The sequence below is a fragment of the Poeciliopsis prolifica genome, unplaced genomic scaffold (genome assembly GCF_027474105.1).
Source record: "Poeciliopsis prolifica strain line A6 unplaced genomic scaffold, Auburn_PproV2 SCAFFOLD047, whole genome shotgun sequence".
Classification (NCBI taxonomy): domain Eukaryota; kingdom Metazoa; phylum Chordata; class Actinopteri; order Cyprinodontiformes; family Poeciliidae; genus Poeciliopsis; species Poeciliopsis prolifica.
This window is the reverse complement of record NW_026562422.1, coordinates 1661556-1678946: the sequence shown is the minus strand read 5'-3', so window position 1 is coordinate 1678946 and position 17391 is coordinate 1661556. Positions and strand designations below refer to the sequence as shown.

Genomic DNA, 17391 nt, shown 5'->3' with positions numbered 1-17391 from the left:
ATTACACACCTGAACCTTAGTCTGGGTCCTTTGAGAATTTCTGGAGTCCACTTCAATTTCCAAGCTGAAAAACAGAAAGTCCCAGATTACACAGGAGTTTAGATCTCAGAAATGTTACATATCAAGTATTGAGAACCTGCTGATGTAACACATCAAGCTGTCCAGCACCTACTAACCCACTAGTTAGCAGTCTGGTTAGCCCACAGTGATGTGGCTTCACTTCTTACCCTGAATTATTGCTCATCTCTTTTTGCTGCTGAGCTGTTCCACATCCACTGTTCCCCTCCAGGTTTCCCAAACTACCGCTCCAAGCCGCCTGCAGACTGGTTCCCAGCTGGCCATCACCTGTCAGCTCTGCAGCTGCAGCTGCAGTGCCCTGCCACACCAAGAAACAGATGAAGTCCAGTCAGCTTTGCAGCTTCAGAACAGCCTGGCATCTGTCTTTATGTGGCTACACACATTTGTTTGTCACAGGAGGATTCTGCGACCATGCAAATATTTTGAACGGAACTTTAGCAACAAGTTGCTTCACTAAATGAATTGAATAATGTGATGTATCTGATTCAATGAAAGCACTATCTGGTAAAGGCATCATGACAAGAAATATAAAAAGACAGCAGAGAGAAAAATATGCGTCTAAAACTAGAAAAATGTACAGAGGCCCAGAAAGAAAATAAAAGAAATAAGAAACAAAGAAAAACCAGTTGTATCAAGGCCTGTTTTTAAGTTTGACCAAATTGTATTTTACTTATAATTTTACAAGTTATCTGCACGTAAAAAAAAAAATTTACAATAATTTTAAGTTTTTTATTTTTTTCTACTAGTAGACATTTTTTATCCTTGCACAAAAATATTGTAACAAATTTGTCTCGCTACCTGTTGTTGTTTGCTGTAGAAATAAACAGAAGTAGAAAATAAATGTAAATTACATTTCCTTGTTTATTCTAGAAAATATCTGAGATTAAGCTAAAAATTTCAGAGTTTATTTTGGGGGGGAAGATTTTTCTCTCTGTCATGTTCCAATACGTCGCCGTACAAGTTTAGTACCGCAAGGGAAAAAAATCCCCAAAATTTAGAACATTTGAATGTAGTATATTTCAAACTAAAGTTGTGGGAGCAAAAATATGGTCACACTAAAAAATGGGTCTTCAAAATATTTTTTCCTAACAAATGTCAAGAAATCAGGTCAATTTTTAAAACATCTGAAAGATCAAGTGAGATTCTGTAAGGCATAGATTATTTTTGTTCTTAATAAAGTTTTCATTAGAAAACTGTTTTTATTCACTCTGGTTCTCTTTGTTATAAAAATTCTTTTGGTGAAACATTTTAGTGTAAAATATAGAAAACATAAGTGGATCTATCAGTTTTATGGAACTTTAATGACACAAAGCATCACAGTTAACAGATGAACTAATTCAAGGTAGAAAGTAGAAGCGTTGTGGAGGTGTGACTGTTTGCAGATAACCTGACATTAGTAACATGTAAACGTGTCTTACATTAGTTACGGTTTTGCTCTTGGGGGTTTCCTCCTCAGATGAGATGTAGATCAGACCCTGGACCTCCGTCCTGGCAGCTGCAGCCTGACCCGCTGTCACAGAACCAGAGAACGCACCCAGAACCGGGTCAGGTCAGCTGCTACGAACACCAACAGACGCCCGCTACCAACAGAGCCGCTCAATGCTTGTGTTTAGATTATTTAAGCAGAAAAATGTTTCCATTTATGCAAAAGCACTTAAACTAAAAAATAAATAATAATATTGCTTCACATTTGGACAAAAATATTTGGTGATTCGTTCACCTTAAAGTTGATATGAAAAGTCTGCACAGTTTGTATGGAAGAAAACAAATATCATTTCAGAACTTTTCCCTCATATGAAACGTAGAACCTGCAGAACTCAGTGGAAACCAAACTGAAATCATTCAGGAGGAAGAAACAGATCAACGCTGCTTGACCTCCCATAACCTCTAATACCTGAGGAGGTGTTCAGAGATCACTTATTCTCAAGAGACTGATGTTTGTCTTTGAGATTTATGATGCTTCTCCTTACTGACATTGGGAAACACTGCGTTCTAAAATGGGTTTCAAGACTTTTTAAGTTGCATGAAAACACTAAAAACTGAGCAACTGAACCAATTCATCAGCTTTGAGACAAATGAAGGACAAAACACTGTCTAAGTATTTGTGCCTCTGTTCACTTTGGAATTTCTCAGATGAGATATTTTTCACAAAACTAATTTTGCTGCCATGTTCATATGGCTTAAAGTTAAAAGAAAATCGGAAACATTTTTTATTTATCACTGCAACCTTTTTTGCACGGAAACATTAAAGAGACACAACTGCCATAAAGGTCCTATTAGACCCCTCAGTTTGATTGAAATGATATAATCTACAGTAGTAAAGCTGTTTTTAGACTCTGATTCCTGGGTAATAAAATGTGTGTTCAGACCTGCTGATGGAGGCAGAACTGACTGGTTTCCATCACAACTCCTCAGCTGTTTTATCTTCTTCTCCGGGTCTTCTTTAGAGCACTTTGAATTCTGCAGAAAAATACATGCTGTGATCGTCACCAGAGCAAAAAATAAACAAATAAACAAATTCCATACATAACCAGCTGGTTTGTGAAAATAAAAAATAAATACAGTTACGAAAATAAATACTCCTTCGTTGGTTTGAGACGCGTTTCCTGACAACCGCTTCAACAACTGCAGGGGGTCTTTTCATTCTAAATCTAAAAACTGTTTTTTTTTTTTTTTTTTAATTCACTAATTAGTTCACACAAAACAAGCAAACATGACTCTGTATTAATGCTAGCTGTGCTAATCCGGAAAATTGCAAGTATCAAGTCCTACAGCTGCAGTACGCAACTTTTACAGAAATGTTTTTTCTCGTGTTTGTTAAAACTGTCACCATGTTGTGACAGTTTGTGATGAGTCAGGAAATCTGTGAAAATAATGCTGTAAATATTACTGTAATAATGTGATTACTGCAGAGCTGTGGAGCACCTACTGCTCTCCGTCACAGATACTCACCTCCGGTCCTACAATACATAGATCAACCATATCATCAGTCAAATATATTCTCATACACTATGTCAATTAATTTTTTGAAGGGGAAAAAAATTAATCTGATATGGCACATTTATATGATGATTGGACAAAAGAATTAAGTTAATAAATATAGTTTTCAATGTTCTTATTCTTAACACTTAAAAATAAAGACGGTGAAATTACCATCACAGAAAGGAAATCGATAACAAAACCTTTGATCAGTGCATCACAGCTTTTCTTTTTTAAAAACCAGAATCTAAATCTATTCATCAGAGAATGATGACTGTCCCTGCTGACCAGCTTGTTCCTGACCAATTCATCCATCTGGGGGCAAATTTAAATCATGTTCTCTGAACTAATAAGAAACTCAGGTTGTTTTAATGAGAGAAAAAAAAATTCAAACTGAAAACATTGCACTGGTCTGCAATCACCTGTTTCTTCTCGTCCTCGCTGTCACACTCGCTGAAGTCGGACGAGTTATCCGTCTCGCTGCTGGACACCAAGTCCACCACTTCGTCCACAAACACGACATTCAGGTCCATGGGGTCAAAGGCAAACTCCTCCTTAGTGCCCTGACAGTCCGGAGAGGGCTCGGGCGGGGGGGACCGCGCCGGAGGTGAAGGCCCCCTGTGAGAGGCCGTCTGGACGGTCGGCAGGGTTTGTGGCGAATCGCCGTGGCGGTCGAGTGGAGTGTCGTTTTTTTCACACACGACGGGATTCGAGGGGGTGTAGTTCACAGATTGGCTGGGGCCCTGGAGTCGTAGGAGGCCAGGTTCTGATCCCACCGTTTGGGTGGGGGGCAGGAGAGGGAGTTGGATAAAGATGGGGTCCTTGACCGGGTGCGGGGGGACGATTCTAAACGTGCAGGTGTTCTGCGGGGACAGAAAAACGGATGGTGGCAGAGGGGGGTTGGAGGAGGAAGACGAAGCTTGTGGAGACGGTGAAGGTAAAACCACAGAAGATGAAGAAGACAGGTTGGTCAGAGCTGGCCTCTTCACCGCGGCTACAGGAGGCAGCTGGGCGCAGGAAGCAGAACGGCCTGAGGAGGAAGAGGAGATGGGAAAAACTTAATTGGGCTAAAAAATATTACTTCACAGAGAAATCTTATTCCAGAAGCATCTCAGTTACCATGAAAATTAGCCATCTTGTTCACATTTCCTTTCATTAACAGAAAAGTGTCCAGACTGAATCTGGTACGGTTTGGGTTGAGGATGAAAACAACTTATTTACCGAGCCAAATAATCAACGGACTTAACTGGATCTGATCAGATCTTTATTAATATAATATCCCATACCAATATTTGAAACAATATTTTGACAGTATTCAGCCCCATCAGGATTTCAACACTTACCTCCTCCATGTACGGTTGCTGATGGAGTGCCAGGCCTCGGAAGGCTAGAGGTAATCAGCTGGACCAAGGCTCCGTCAGGTTTTCGGTAATACTGGACACCCGCTGATGACCGGACTGGCTTCAGAACCATCCTTTGGCCTGGGAACTGAGTGATCCGGGGCTGGAGCAAATTAACCACTTTAGGAGGATTTGGAAGCTGAATCAGCAGCGGCTGGGGGTCCGGAGGTGTTGTCGCACTCTGAGGTGGGTTTGGAGGTCCAACAACCAAGTTTTGTTCCTCAGAGTCTAGATGTACAATAAACAACAGACGGCTGATTAAAGATTTGGAAAAGACAAAGTTATTTTCTCAGTAGGTGGGCAACGTGTCGACTGGAGACCCTCCTGCCTTGAAGGGAGATTTCTGTCGGACGGTTGTCACCTTGATTTATTTTTTAAAAGTTTAATATTCTTATATTAATTACCTGTTCATTGTAGTATTTGTAACTTTCAGGGCCCTACATGAAAAAGCTCCTCTCCACTTTACTGAATTGTTAAAACTCCATGGTCTAGCTGGGTTTAGGTGGTCTGACCTCTGCTCTGTCCTCACGTCTGGACCTGCTCTATGGAACCGGTTTCCTCTGATTTCACATTGTTGAAGCTGAAGACATTCAAACAAGCTTTTTCTAAAGATCCTAACAAATATTGACTTATTTATCATCATCTAACGTGTATCATTAGATTTGCTCCTTGTCTTTTTTACGTAATGCTTCAGTTCAATCATGTTTATACATTCTTTCATTGTCTCCATTAGAAATATACAAAGTGAAAATGTTTTGAAAACTGTCAGACTTCCTTCACATATTTATTTAATAAGCAGTTTTGAATGTATTCAACTCAAAATGCATGTCTTATTTCAGATTTTTTTTTCAATTTATAACTGATAATATGTGCATTTCAAAATACAATAACCCTATTTGTTCCTATATAAGCAAGTAAGACAAAAAAAAATCCTTAAAGATGTGAGGGGCATTTTTAAGCATTTCTTTATGACTTATTTTATTTGAATAAAGCTAAAATGACTACAGATGTCTTAGATGCCATTAAAATTTGCATTTCAGTCAAAACACTGATTAAAACTAAATTAAAGGTAAAGTTAAACATAATGCTGAAAGTCATTGCGTATACAAACAACCTATTGAAAGAGGAGAGAACATTGATTTAAAGTTAATAGTTGTTGCAAACATAATCCAACACCAGCATCTTCTTCTGCACCGAGTGATGTTAACCCTACTGAGCTGAACTGCACTAATATTACACCCTATTAATACCCTATAATGATATTTTGACAGAATTCAACAAATCCTCGTCGTGTTTCAACACTCACTTCCTCCATGAACGGTTGCTGATGGATTACCAGGCCTCAGCTGGCTGGTGGGAATCAGCTGGACCAAGGCGCCGTCAGGTTTTCGGTAATACTGGACACCCGCTGATGACCGCACGGGCTTCAGGACCATCTTTTGAACTGGGAACTGAGTGATCCGGGGCGGGAGCAAAGGAGCAGCCACATTAGGAGGATTTGGAACCTGAATCAGCAGTGGCTGAGGAGGGGTTGAGTTCTGAGGTGGGTTTGGAGGTCCAACAACCAAGTTCTGTGGTTCAGAGTCTAGACGTACATGACATAACATTCAAAGGTTTAGAAAACACACCACAATTCTTAGAAATCCACGTTTAAGAAATTTTTATATTTGAATTTTGTTAGTGAAAACTTTTAATAACCTGATCAAAGCTGAATGGGAAAGAGTTTGGAGTGAAGATGCAATAGTATTAACATTTCTGGCTGTAATTTCTGTCTGTAAATTTTTCAGTTAGAATATTATTTAATACATTAATTTTGCAACTATTATTAGTAATATAAGTAGTAGTAATAGCACTATTTATAATTTCATTATCCAATTATGCTTATTTGCAGTGCAGTGTGTGGTATACATAGTTAGCTTTAGCATTAGCTACTAGCAGTTGCTGCACTGGGTGTGTGAGAGGACAGGACGGTCGTCAACAAGCCGTCCTCTTGATAGCCTGCAGCTGGATTTATCGTGTCTGAAATGATGTGATTTGGACATAATAAAGACACGAGTTTAAAATATTAGGGTAGAAAAACAACATTTTTCTATTAGTATAAAGCAGAACCATTCTGAGCAAATGCATAAAACTCTACTGTTCATAATGTAATTTATGGGTGACTCCAGAGTTTCTAGGCTTTAGCTGCTTGAAATTTTAATAATTTAATATTTAGTTTCAGTCCTTTACAATGTTATATTGCCCTAAAAAATACACAAGTCTGTATAGATGTACATTTATTCTTTCTACAATGACATTGGAAAGACTGTCTGAATATGCACTTTCTAAAGCTACATATACTGTATGTCCTTACCTGCAGAAGGGGTGGGAAGAGGCGTGGGAAGAGTAGGCTGAGTTCCTGGTGGCTGTGACTGGACCACGGCTGGGGCAACAGTGGAGGCTGCAGGAGCAGGTGGGACACAGTGAGATGAAGAGGTGACGTGGGGGAAACTCTGAAGATTGCAAGACGACTCGGACGATGAAGAAGACTGTCGCTGCTTCGTAGACCCCACTCTTCCTGTTAGATAAGCTGCCAGGCGATTGGCTGGATGAAGCGCCCCCATCCTGCCCAACTTGATCTTTGCTAAAGGGTATTGCTTCCCATTGACCTGCAGGAGCACAGAAAACAAGAGAATACAGAGTAACACACTAGAAATCTGCTTCTATACCACCAGAAAGAAAAAAGAAAAAAACAGAAGCTTTCTCCGCAGTGTCATTTGTGCTTATATCAGTCTGAGATGGACCTCAGACTGATATAAACAGCAATGTGACAATATCCCCCCCATCAGCCAAGCTGCATGATAGAACAACCAAAAGGTTCCGACAGAGATCATTCTTCAGATCAACCTTTGACACATTGTGACTGTTTTGTTAATATAGTGCGAGTTAGCTAGAAAAGATAAAGCCATGAAGTGAAGTCCTGACAAGACCTATTAGAAAACCACGTTGCAGGGTAACCAGAACCAGGAATGTCACTGAGTATAAAGGCAGAAGATACAAAGTGATGAGCTTTTACCTGTATCACGTCTCCTGATCCTCCTGGCTTTTTCTTATTGGCTGAGAGAAAGCCAGAAGGTGATACTCCCGCTAATAAAGGCAGAGACATGCCAGTCCTCCTCTTCTTATCTGAATTTATCCCTTCTGTGCTTCTTTTCAGCTCATGTCTAGCCTTATGACGTCTGAAGCCTTCTCCATCCTTCTCCATATACTCTTCCCTTTCTTCTTTCTGGCAGTCATCTATAGACTCCACCTTCTTTTGGAAGTCCTTTACAGACTGTGCCTTCTTTTGCAAGTCCTTTACAGACTGTGCCTTCTTTTGGAAGTCCTTCGTAGACTCCACCTCTTTTTGAAACCCCTTTATGGACTCCACCTCCTTTAGAGGATTCTTCGTAGGTGTCACCTTCTGAAAGTCTTCTATGACCTCCACTTCCACCTTTAACTTCTTCTGCCTGTTTTTCATAAGCTCCTTCTTCACCATCACCTCCATCTGGCAGTCCTCCATGAGCTCTTGCTCCTCCTCCTTCATCACTTTCTTCTGCCATTCCTCTATGGGCTCCTCCTCCATCACCTCCTTCTGCCAGTCTTCTACACACTCTACGGACACAGAGTCTGTGGAAGACTGATTCATCACATTCTTTGAGCTTTTAGGAGGATTCTCATTGTTTGGAATCAAATCAGAGTGGTTCTCCTAAAAGACAAAACATGTTGGGTAAGGTCCAGGACACAATATGACAGGGAAATCAAATGATTCCCTGTTTAACTAAAACTACAATGAGGGAAAAAAAAGCATGCATCACACGTCACCAGAAATCACTACAAAATGGAAGAACAGTCACTTCTGAGCGGCAAACAGTTTGAAGTTACAAACTGGAAAATTCAGTTTCTCTTAATAAAAAAATTCAACCCTTTTCCATCTCTGCATGGACGTTGAAGTGTCCTGGAAGTGACTCAGATGGCTGGAAATATTGATGATGAAGTTAATGATTGCAACATATTTTAACATTTGGAAACTAATTTTGTATTATATCCGCATGGGAAAAACTGATTCAGTGGGATCTCCCAACACAAGCCACTGAATCAGGCTGAGGTCTGGACTTAAACTAGGTCATTGCATTGCCAGTTTGAGATCACTGACCAGTCGTTGACTCAGTTTGGACAAGGACTGATGAACAGATGGCTTTATGTTTGACTCTAAAATACCTTGGCTTACAGAGAAGTTTATGGTCTATTTAATGACTATAAGGGGCCAAGGTTTTGTAATGCCACACAAGCCTACATCATAACTCTTCCACAGCTGTGCTTGACATCTACATGATGTGTTTGGGCTAAAAAGTCCCTGTTTGTTGTTTCCACCGTACAAGGAATGGAGAATAGAGCTAAATTATTATAACAATAATTTATTGTTATTATGTTTTTAATAATAACAATAAATTATTGTTATTATTCAAAACAAGTTTTTGTCTTGCTGAAAACTGTGAGTCATTGTGACACCAATAAATTCCCATTAATGATTTTTGAAAAATGCAAAAAATTAGCGGTATTATCAAGATTGCTATTTCTAAGATCTTTTTCAAGTTGACATATAAGATTCTGTTGTTTTCAAATAGCATTCCAGATGTGGACCAACATTTAACTTGTTCTTCACCTGTCTGTGTTGAGCTGCTGATTTGAAGCCTCGTTTCCTTCCATGAGTCACTGGTTTTTTGGCTGGTGCCTTTTTTCTGTCCAGAATGGGTGTGGAGATCTGGACCTTATACTCGATGCACCTGTTTCCGCTAGTTTCATCCACTGTCTCGTCGATCGGAGTGATGAGATAGTTTTTGATCCAGAAAGGTCTGTCCAGTTGATCCTGAGCCATCGCCTCACACAGCTTCTTCAACACGTAGCTGCGGTCGCTATCGCTCACCCACTTGCAGTCGGCCAGGATCATGAGGCGTTTCGACGGTGTAGAACAGAGGGCTTCTGAGGAATTCGGAGGGCTAGCGCTGGGTGATTCGCCTGCATCTGCTGATGAAGAACGAGAAAGGCTCTCGATTACGCTCAGGACATAAATGAGAAAATACAACTAGCACTAAAAACTGATGGAAAAACATCCACCATGATAGGTTGGTCATGAACTTACCAGAAGGAGGTCTGGCTGTGCTAACATTAGTTTGTGTAGGGGTTTGTTCTCCATGTTTGTGGACTTTCAGTCCTGCATCTTTATGCCTGGATGAAATCAGCTTTTTGGATTCTTCCTCCTGTTGGGTAAATATTGGACTACAAGTCATGTGATCCAGGAATGGGTCAAGAGCAATTCAAATATGGATCTCTCTTTTTGGTGCAAAAGGTTATATCCTTACAGAATTCTAGTGTATAAAAACAATTCCAAAACACATGCTCCTCATCTTCTTCACTACCGATGTGGTTCACAAAATTAAGTTTAGTCTCAAGCTTTAGGGCTGGTGGCCCCCACCACTGATCTGGGCATCATTACCTTCTGCGTCTTCCTGATGAAACCTCGAACTCTGGCACAGCTGCTGCGATATTTTCTTCTCACCTGGACAGACTTTAAATAAAAAAAATCACAGCTTTCACTTAAGCCAATATCTGCCCCCTTTACTGGTATTGTGCAGGTATCAATACTGTAAAGAATAATTACAGGTGGCTGAAGAAAGGTGGCCATATCCGGCACATGGACTGGCTCTGGATCAGAGGCGTCAGCGTTCTTCCTCCACAGGGTCCGGACCCGCTCCGCAGGGTGGGTCACGGTCTCGGCCTCTTTCAGGACTGCAAGTTCAACAGGTTGGACGGAATATGCTTACACCTTGTCCACAACAAGCTGCTTCTACTTAAAATATTTTTATTCTGGTTAAACAATGAAGGCAGAATTAAAAAATGTACCATAGGCCATCTTCATCATCCTTCTCCTCTTCTTCTTGAGTTTGCATTGCAGGGAGGAGGGGCTGTAGTCAGAGCTGTCCAGGTTCTTGAGCAGAACCACCTTCTGCTTAAGGCAGCTGCAGCCGAACATGCAGAGCGGCCGGCCGCAGTGGCTGATCCTGGAACAGTGAGACAAACTGGAGCAGACGCACCCCAGCCTGCAGAACTCGTTCAGACAGTTCAGAGCTTGTCTCTGCCTTAGCTTGATTGGTGCCGTCGGGTTTTCTCTCACAAAACCCTGAGTGGGGAATGGAAAAGAGTCAGCAGGGCCGACCGGACGGTACCTTACACTGCAGCTAGAAGCATACTTTTTCATGACTGCACACAATCTACAGAACAGATCAGAAAGATTTTTACAGGGATGTTTATAAACTCTCACTTAGAATGGATTGGTCCCACTAATCAATGTATTCCACGTTTTAACCCTTTCCTGCCTCAATTTATCTCAAATTAGATAAACTAAATGATTTGAGGTCAAGCTCATTAAAGGAAGTAGAGATTGTTCATTTAAAAGGGGCAGTATTGTGTGTTTTCTAGCCAAATTCTATCATTTTATAGCACTATCAAATAACTATGTCACTTTTGGTTGTTATAAATACGCTGTGTGCATAAAATAGGACTTGAAAGAAATTTGTCTTTGCATTTTAACAAAGTCACCCTCTATTAACCCTTTATCAAAATTTTTACCAGCATTACTCTGAGACGTAGCTTCTATAATGAGCTCAATAGATGCGCTGTTCCATCATGTTTGCTAACTGTTGCTGGCTAGTCTGAAGGAGCTGGGCGGGGCAGTCGCAGGACAGGGCTGCACTGTGAGGCGGAAGCTCAGAAACTGAAGCTCAGAGGAGAAGCCCATTTCTTTCACCTAAATTCTCATTTGCATTTAGATCGAATGTGTTTTCAGGATGAATTTGTGGCATCAGTTTCAAAGATTTAACCTCTCAAAATTATGAAGCAGCATACTCAATCTGCCAGTTTTCATTTGATGTTTGTGGATCAGAGTCAGTCTGAACCACCATATACACCATGGTGTTTTTACTTCAGCTTATCAGAATCTCTTACTGTCCTTTGCCTGACTGATTATTCATTTACACAACATTCTGTTTTAACCAGATGTGAGATCTGTTAAAACTGCAGTACATCATTTTAGTTAAGAAATAAAGTTTTTCACATATTTGTTATATATGTCACTATGTTGTAACAGTATAGCAATCTGTGAAGGACAAAATAACAAGCTCTCCTGCCTTCCCCCAGTCCCAACTAGAGAAATGAAACGCCGAAACAACCAATCACAAACAGGAGGAGGGTCATAGCGCTGTCAATCACACGCATGTATGAACTGATGATACCCCTTACTCTCATCTCTAAAAGAAGATCATAGATCTATCCTGGCAAACAAACAGGAACTCACAGTTTGAGTGAAGAGGGACATCAGAGCGACGCTGGCCCTCTCTGTGGTGATGCTGGTTGGGAAGCGGCCCTCCAGGACCACGCTGTCCTCCAGCTCCTTGATTCTGGCGTAGGCCCGAGTCACCGTGACTCTGCTCTCCTTTCTCTGGCCATCCACAGAGTGATCGGATGGCTGCTTCCTCGCTGAGTCTGGTTTGAGCTCAGAGTCGGACTCCAGCGGAGCCATCTCCTCAGACACATTGAGCGGCGTGGACACACTGAGGGTCTGAGAGGACGCTCTGGGTTTCAGCCTCCTCCTCTTTGTAAATGTTGGCCCGTTCAGAGGTTCTGTGGTGAGAGAACCAGGCACAGAGTTCTGCAACTCCACAGGTACTGGAAAGTCCAAAGCAGCTTTGATTCTGTTTGGTTTGGGACCTCTGGGTTTCCTCTCTGCCCTCCGGCAGGCTGCACTCTCTTTGAGTCGCGATCTCTTCGACGGCGGGATGAACCCAGATATGATGTCCGAGGCTGGCGAGCCGGCTGAGGGCTTCTTCAAGATGTGGTCCAGAGTCCGGACGTAGCTGGTGCTGCTCACAGGGAGCCGGTAGGACGGCGCCTCCACTGGCGGCTGGGAGAAACTGGAAGCGCGCTCATCGATCAGCTTCCCCTCTGACTCCAGATACTCGTCCAGCATGTCGCTGCAGAACGCAGACAGGTTCTTCTTTGGCAGGTCGGCACTGGGACCAGCTGCAGGACACAGAGTGAGACATTTAAAGAGGATTTACAGCAAAAGTTTTCATTTTCTAGTTCAAGTGATATCCGATTCAACATGTGGGAAGGCAAACTGGTGATTGGTACTGTTGAGTGTCTTTTCTTTTTCCCTCCCTTGTTTGTGTTTCTTGTCTGAGCACATATTTATGTGTATATAAATGAGTCGGCATGATCATTTACTCAAAATCAATGAAGAGATATGTATGTATTTCATATAGCGACAGAGATGTGATCAATACTAATAGTTAATATATCTAATAGAATATTCAATAATTTCACTGAACTCTGATCTAGAAGAAGGCAGAGGAGAGGCTGCAGCCACTCAGCCTCTCAGGGTCAGCTAGGCAAGGTGGGTGACATCAACTTAACTCACTCACTCTTTGGTTACCTAGCAACAACCTGTTAAGTAATTTGAGCAGCAGTTTCGGGTGTGTAAAACCTTAGCTGTACATCCCAAAACGCTCACATGTAAGACGACGGGTCCATGAGGAGACCAGTGTCCTCGAGACAGCTAAGACATTGAAACAATTTGGAATGACGCTGTAACAAAAAGACATGTTGTGTCTCTATTTGACAACTTATGCATTACTCTGTGTGTCTGACACACACAAGATCCTCAGGAAATGCATCTGTTTGTAGTTATAAACATGGAAAGGTTCCAAAGTTATGGACACTTCTGCATTGTGCTGTGTTAACTAAGGCTGAGGACATGATGTGAAGCACCTTCAGATCTTGGAGCAGAGGTTGATTCGGCCTCTGACGGGATAAACTTCTCTTTCCAGCCTTTAATCTGGGTCAAATCTGTAGTTTTTCCAGTTCTGGACTGAAATGAAGCAAAAACCCCTAAAGACAAAAGAATAATTGTAAAAAAAAATAAAATAAAAAAAAAAGATTAGATTTTGGATCAGTGGCACATGTTAAGATTTCTAGACATTTTATGTTTAGTTGTGTTTATCTCAAAACATAGAAACTCTTTCAGAATAAAAGCACCAAGTCTGTGAGGATACCTACCCTGACACGTTGGGGTCGTTTGGGTCAGTGGCTCCATAACGACTCCAGAAAGGGGGATGGGAAGAGAGACTCCCAGGTACTGGAGGTCAATGGACAGCGCCGGATCCAGGAGTGTCATCTTAAGACCAACTGAGGCCACAAACATCACCAGACACCAGGAGGAAAGCATTATCTTAGAGCCAATGATAGCTTTAAGTCAACTCACTGGAATCCATTAGGGGTGCATCGATTGTAGTTTTCTGGCCAATCAATAATTTTTAATGATTTGTTGTTTTGTTTTTTTGACCTGCCAATTCCGATTTTGGCCAATACTGTTTTTTTGTTGTTTGTTTCATTTTTTTTGTCTGAAAAGTTGTCAAATACAGTGACAAAGTTAACGAGTTAGCAACACAGTGATGACTGTTGTTAACCATAGATGTGACCTAAAGGGCCATGTCAGTCTTATGGCAGAGCAAAAGAGGACACTGGCTGAGCTAGTGTCCTCTAGCTCAGCCAGTGTCCACTGGCTGAGCTAGTGTCCACTGGCTGACACTAGCCAGTGGACTTAAGATCTTTCCTGGATCTTAAGATCCATGTTTCCTGTGCAAAGATGGATCTTATTTTCCATCTTTGCGCAGGAAAATAAGATCAGTTTCATATGTATCGCCTGAAACCTTGATCACCTAAAATTAAGGAAATCAGATTTATGGACCAGCATATTTATTGGTGCAGTAATGCATACCTTCCTGCAGCACAGGGTGAATGACCTGCCTGTGCTTCATACGCTTCAAGTCTCGAAGAAGAGTCTCCTCATGAACCGTGATTGTCTCCTCCAGACTCTCTGTTGAAATTGTGAAGGTTCATGTGAGACCTGAATTCATCATCATCTCCCCCTGCACACCCTCAGCCCCCAAAGCTGACAAACATCTGATAAGCAGATTCTACAACCAACACAACCTCAACTTCACCAGATGAAAACATTGTTAATCAAACTCGGATGGCTTGATAAAGAATGATGCTTGTTGCGATACCCTTGCTGCTGCTGTCGTCCGCCTCTTCATCGGGTTTGGGGCCGGGGGTCAGCTGAGGGTCAGGGAGCAGCTCTTCAGATGACTCAGCAGTGTGAAGTTTTAGGGCCTCCTGAAACGATAGGAATAGTTTTATTCTTATTCTCAAAATACATCGATGGGAAAACGTTTAAAATGCAGCAAAATTATGAATCCACAAGTTAATAATGACAACGGTGACTATTAAGTCTATAATATACAGTAACAGCAAACATGCACACAAATGATTGGTTGATAAGACTCAGAGTCAATACTACTGAGGTAAACAGAGTTGTAAATAAATGTTTCTGTAGTGACAGATGTTTGGAAACATGACTGCTTGAGGCATTGCTTTTAATCACATGCAGATTTGTTCATTATTAAGACTTCTATTATACTTAACATTTTTATAATAAATTCTGATGTCTTCACTGTAATCCTACAAAACATTCTGGAAGTTATGGAACCATCCATCTGCAGAGTCCAGAGGTGCTACACTCCAGAGTACGCCTGGATTCATAGTGAGATTTGATTGATTGATTGAGTTAGGACAGGGAGATGGATTGATAAAATCAATTCATGGATGGATGTTTCTCCACCTCTAGAAAATAAATCAATCACTTTGTGCAGTAAGTTTATATCACCAGTAAGTCACAGTAAAAACAAAGAATGTTTAGAGAAAGTTTAGGATTTGGTTCATGCTTCCTGACAGTATCCCATGTATTTCACTGGAACAGGAAAAAGAGGGAATTCTCTTCAGTGGATAGTAAAGACGTCCCAGATCAAAACATAAGGCGTCCATCGCACGACTAAAGCTAAAGCCAAAGGATCCATGCGCCACAAACATAAGAATCTGGAACTATCCATATTTAAACATTTTTCCACCAAACATTTAACTTCACTTTACCTTTGATGTGAAAGAGACAAAAAGCTGTTCCTCAACCTCTTCAACTTTGGGCTGTTTACTCCTGTACTCATTCCCAGCCTGAGCCACCTCCAACCTGGCCAGCTTCGTTGACTTCTTTTTCTTGCAGGGCTTGCTGCTTGAGACAGGCAGGGCCGGCACCGAGGGCCGCGCCGGTTCCGAAACTGGCAAAGGTTGGCTGGCGACGGCCGCCGTGTCCGTGTTGGAAAACTCCACCCCAATGTCGTCGTCAGTGGAGAAAAAGTGCACAAGCTCTGAAAGGGAAGTTGTGGGCGACAAGGCGTCTTCGTCCAGTGAAGAGAAGGTTGGAGACAGCGGGAGCTGGAGAGCGAGGGGGGACAGCTCTGCAGGGAAAGGCAGAGACTGTTCACTGTCTTGAAATGATGGAATGGAGTCTTTTGGAGTGGTCTGCGTCGAAGATATAACACTCTGTGGCTCAGGAAGGCAGGACAACAATGGCAAAGTGACCGACATTACAGGAGTCGACTGCTGCTGGGGCTGTAATGTTGTGAAAGACGAGTTTGCATATGTCCCAGACAGAGGTAACACTGTGTGCCATTTAAAGACTGATGAGTTTCTGCAGTGTTGGGGGTCCGGAGTACTCACTGCAGCAGATGTTGCAGAGTCAAGTTCTAAAGCTAAGGAGGCTGGAAGAGGAGGTAAAGGTTCTGGGGAGCTCGCTGGTGACAAAGGGTCAAAGTCGAACGAGGAACACTGAGGGTCCGGAAGCAGAGAGTCGATCTTCAAGGAGCGGGAGCCTGAAGGTAATGAGGAGGACTCTGCTGCTGCTTTGGGGGAGTCCGGGAGAGACAACGCCGTACTGAGATGCAAGGACAAATCGGGTGATCCAGAGGTAGACGATGTGGAGAGGGTGAGTGCAGACATCTCTAGCGAGTCGAATGTATTCTCAGAGTTGGATATCAACGCTTTATGGTCAGGGGCTGTCGACTTTGAGCTTAAACATTCAGAAATTGTGATGAAGGGATCTTTAGCTTTTGGATCTGGAACTGCTGCATCTGAAGCAGTGAAAAGGTCTGGACCGGATGGGCTGGAGGGATTCGTTCCAGCTGCTTGTTCTGTAACATTTAAAAGCTTTTCATCTGGCAGAAGATCGTTTCCTCCAGAGTCCTCCATGATGGGCTTGATGCTGGTGTCCTGTTGAGGCGCTGTGGCAGGACTCAGAGAACCACAGGACTCAGGCAGAGGTGCTTGAGGAGCAGACTCCGGTGTGTTCTTTCCCTTCTTGGATTTTGTTGAATGTTGCTTTAAAAAAAGTGCAAGTGCTGGTAGGGGAAGTCGAGCTGGTCGTTTCTGTTGCTTCACACCATCCGACTCAGCACCTACGTTACATTGTTGGTGTGACTTGTTCAAGGAAATCTCCTCTTCTTTAGGAGCAGCAGAGGAGCAGACTGTTCTGGCATCGGCAATGGAGTTAGACAGATGTTCGCTGTCTTTGATGTTTCTGGTTGTTTCAACAGTTGAACTTTTCCTGGTGAATGTAGTGACAGATCCATTGTTCTTGTGAACAATATTCTGTTTAGTCAGTCTGTCTGTCAAAGCTGTGGATGTAGTGTTGACTTGTGCTGCTCTGGAGGAGTTGCTGTGGTTGGTGCCACGTTGCTCTTTGTGACATCTCTGCAGTGAGACATGAGCCTCGCAAATTAGCTCAGAAATTAACTTCGGAACTGGACGTGAACTGCTGCTGAAGGAAACCAGAGAGAAATGGCACATTAGTGACACTGGCATACTTTGTTGTTAATATTTACCGATACTACTTGGGTCAATTTGCTCAAACTGGCACCGGATAAGTACACTTCTATTTTCTTACACAACTGACGACAAAAAGTGAGGT

The 17391-nt window shown here is 42.2% G+C and overlaps 1 protein-coding gene across 1 annotated transcript in view; it reads right to left on the bottom strand.

Moving 5' to 3' along the window:
• Window positions 1-17391, bottom strand: part of mgaa (MAX dimerization protein MGA a) — a 31720-nt gene that overhangs the window by 6513 nt on the left and 7816 nt on the right. Inside the window, exons 6-25 of the mRNA XM_055057051.1 lie at window positions 15522-17241; window positions 14600-14708; window positions 14311-14409; window positions 13590-13718; window positions 13302-13421; window positions 11830-12554; window positions 10380-10656; window positions 10138-10265; window positions 9973-10044; window positions 9619-9736; window positions 9142-9503; window positions 7513-8184; window positions 6811-7105; window positions 5764-6042; window positions 4401-4685; window positions 3480-4087; window positions 2448-2538; window positions 1497-1588; window positions 228-376; window positions 10-64 (exon numbers count right to left, since the gene is read on the bottom strand). Coding sequence (XP_054913026.1) covers window positions 10-64; window positions 228-376; window positions 1497-1588; window positions 2448-2538; window positions 3480-4087; window positions 4401-4685; window positions 5764-6042; window positions 6811-7105; window positions 7513-8184; window positions 9142-9503; window positions 9619-9736; window positions 9973-10044; window positions 10138-10265; window positions 10380-10656; window positions 11830-12554; window positions 13302-13421; window positions 13590-13718; window positions 14311-14409; window positions 14600-14708; window positions 15522-17241 — 6385 coding nt within the window. The remainder of the gene's footprint in view (window positions 1-9; window positions 65-227; window positions 377-1496; window positions 1589-2447; window positions 2539-3479; window positions 4088-4400; window positions 4686-5763; window positions 6043-6810; window positions 7106-7512; window positions 8185-9141; window positions 9504-9618; window positions 9737-9972; window positions 10045-10137; window positions 10266-10379; window positions 10657-11829; window positions 12555-13301; window positions 13422-13589; window positions 13719-14310; window positions 14410-14599; window positions 14709-15521; window positions 17242-17391) is intronic.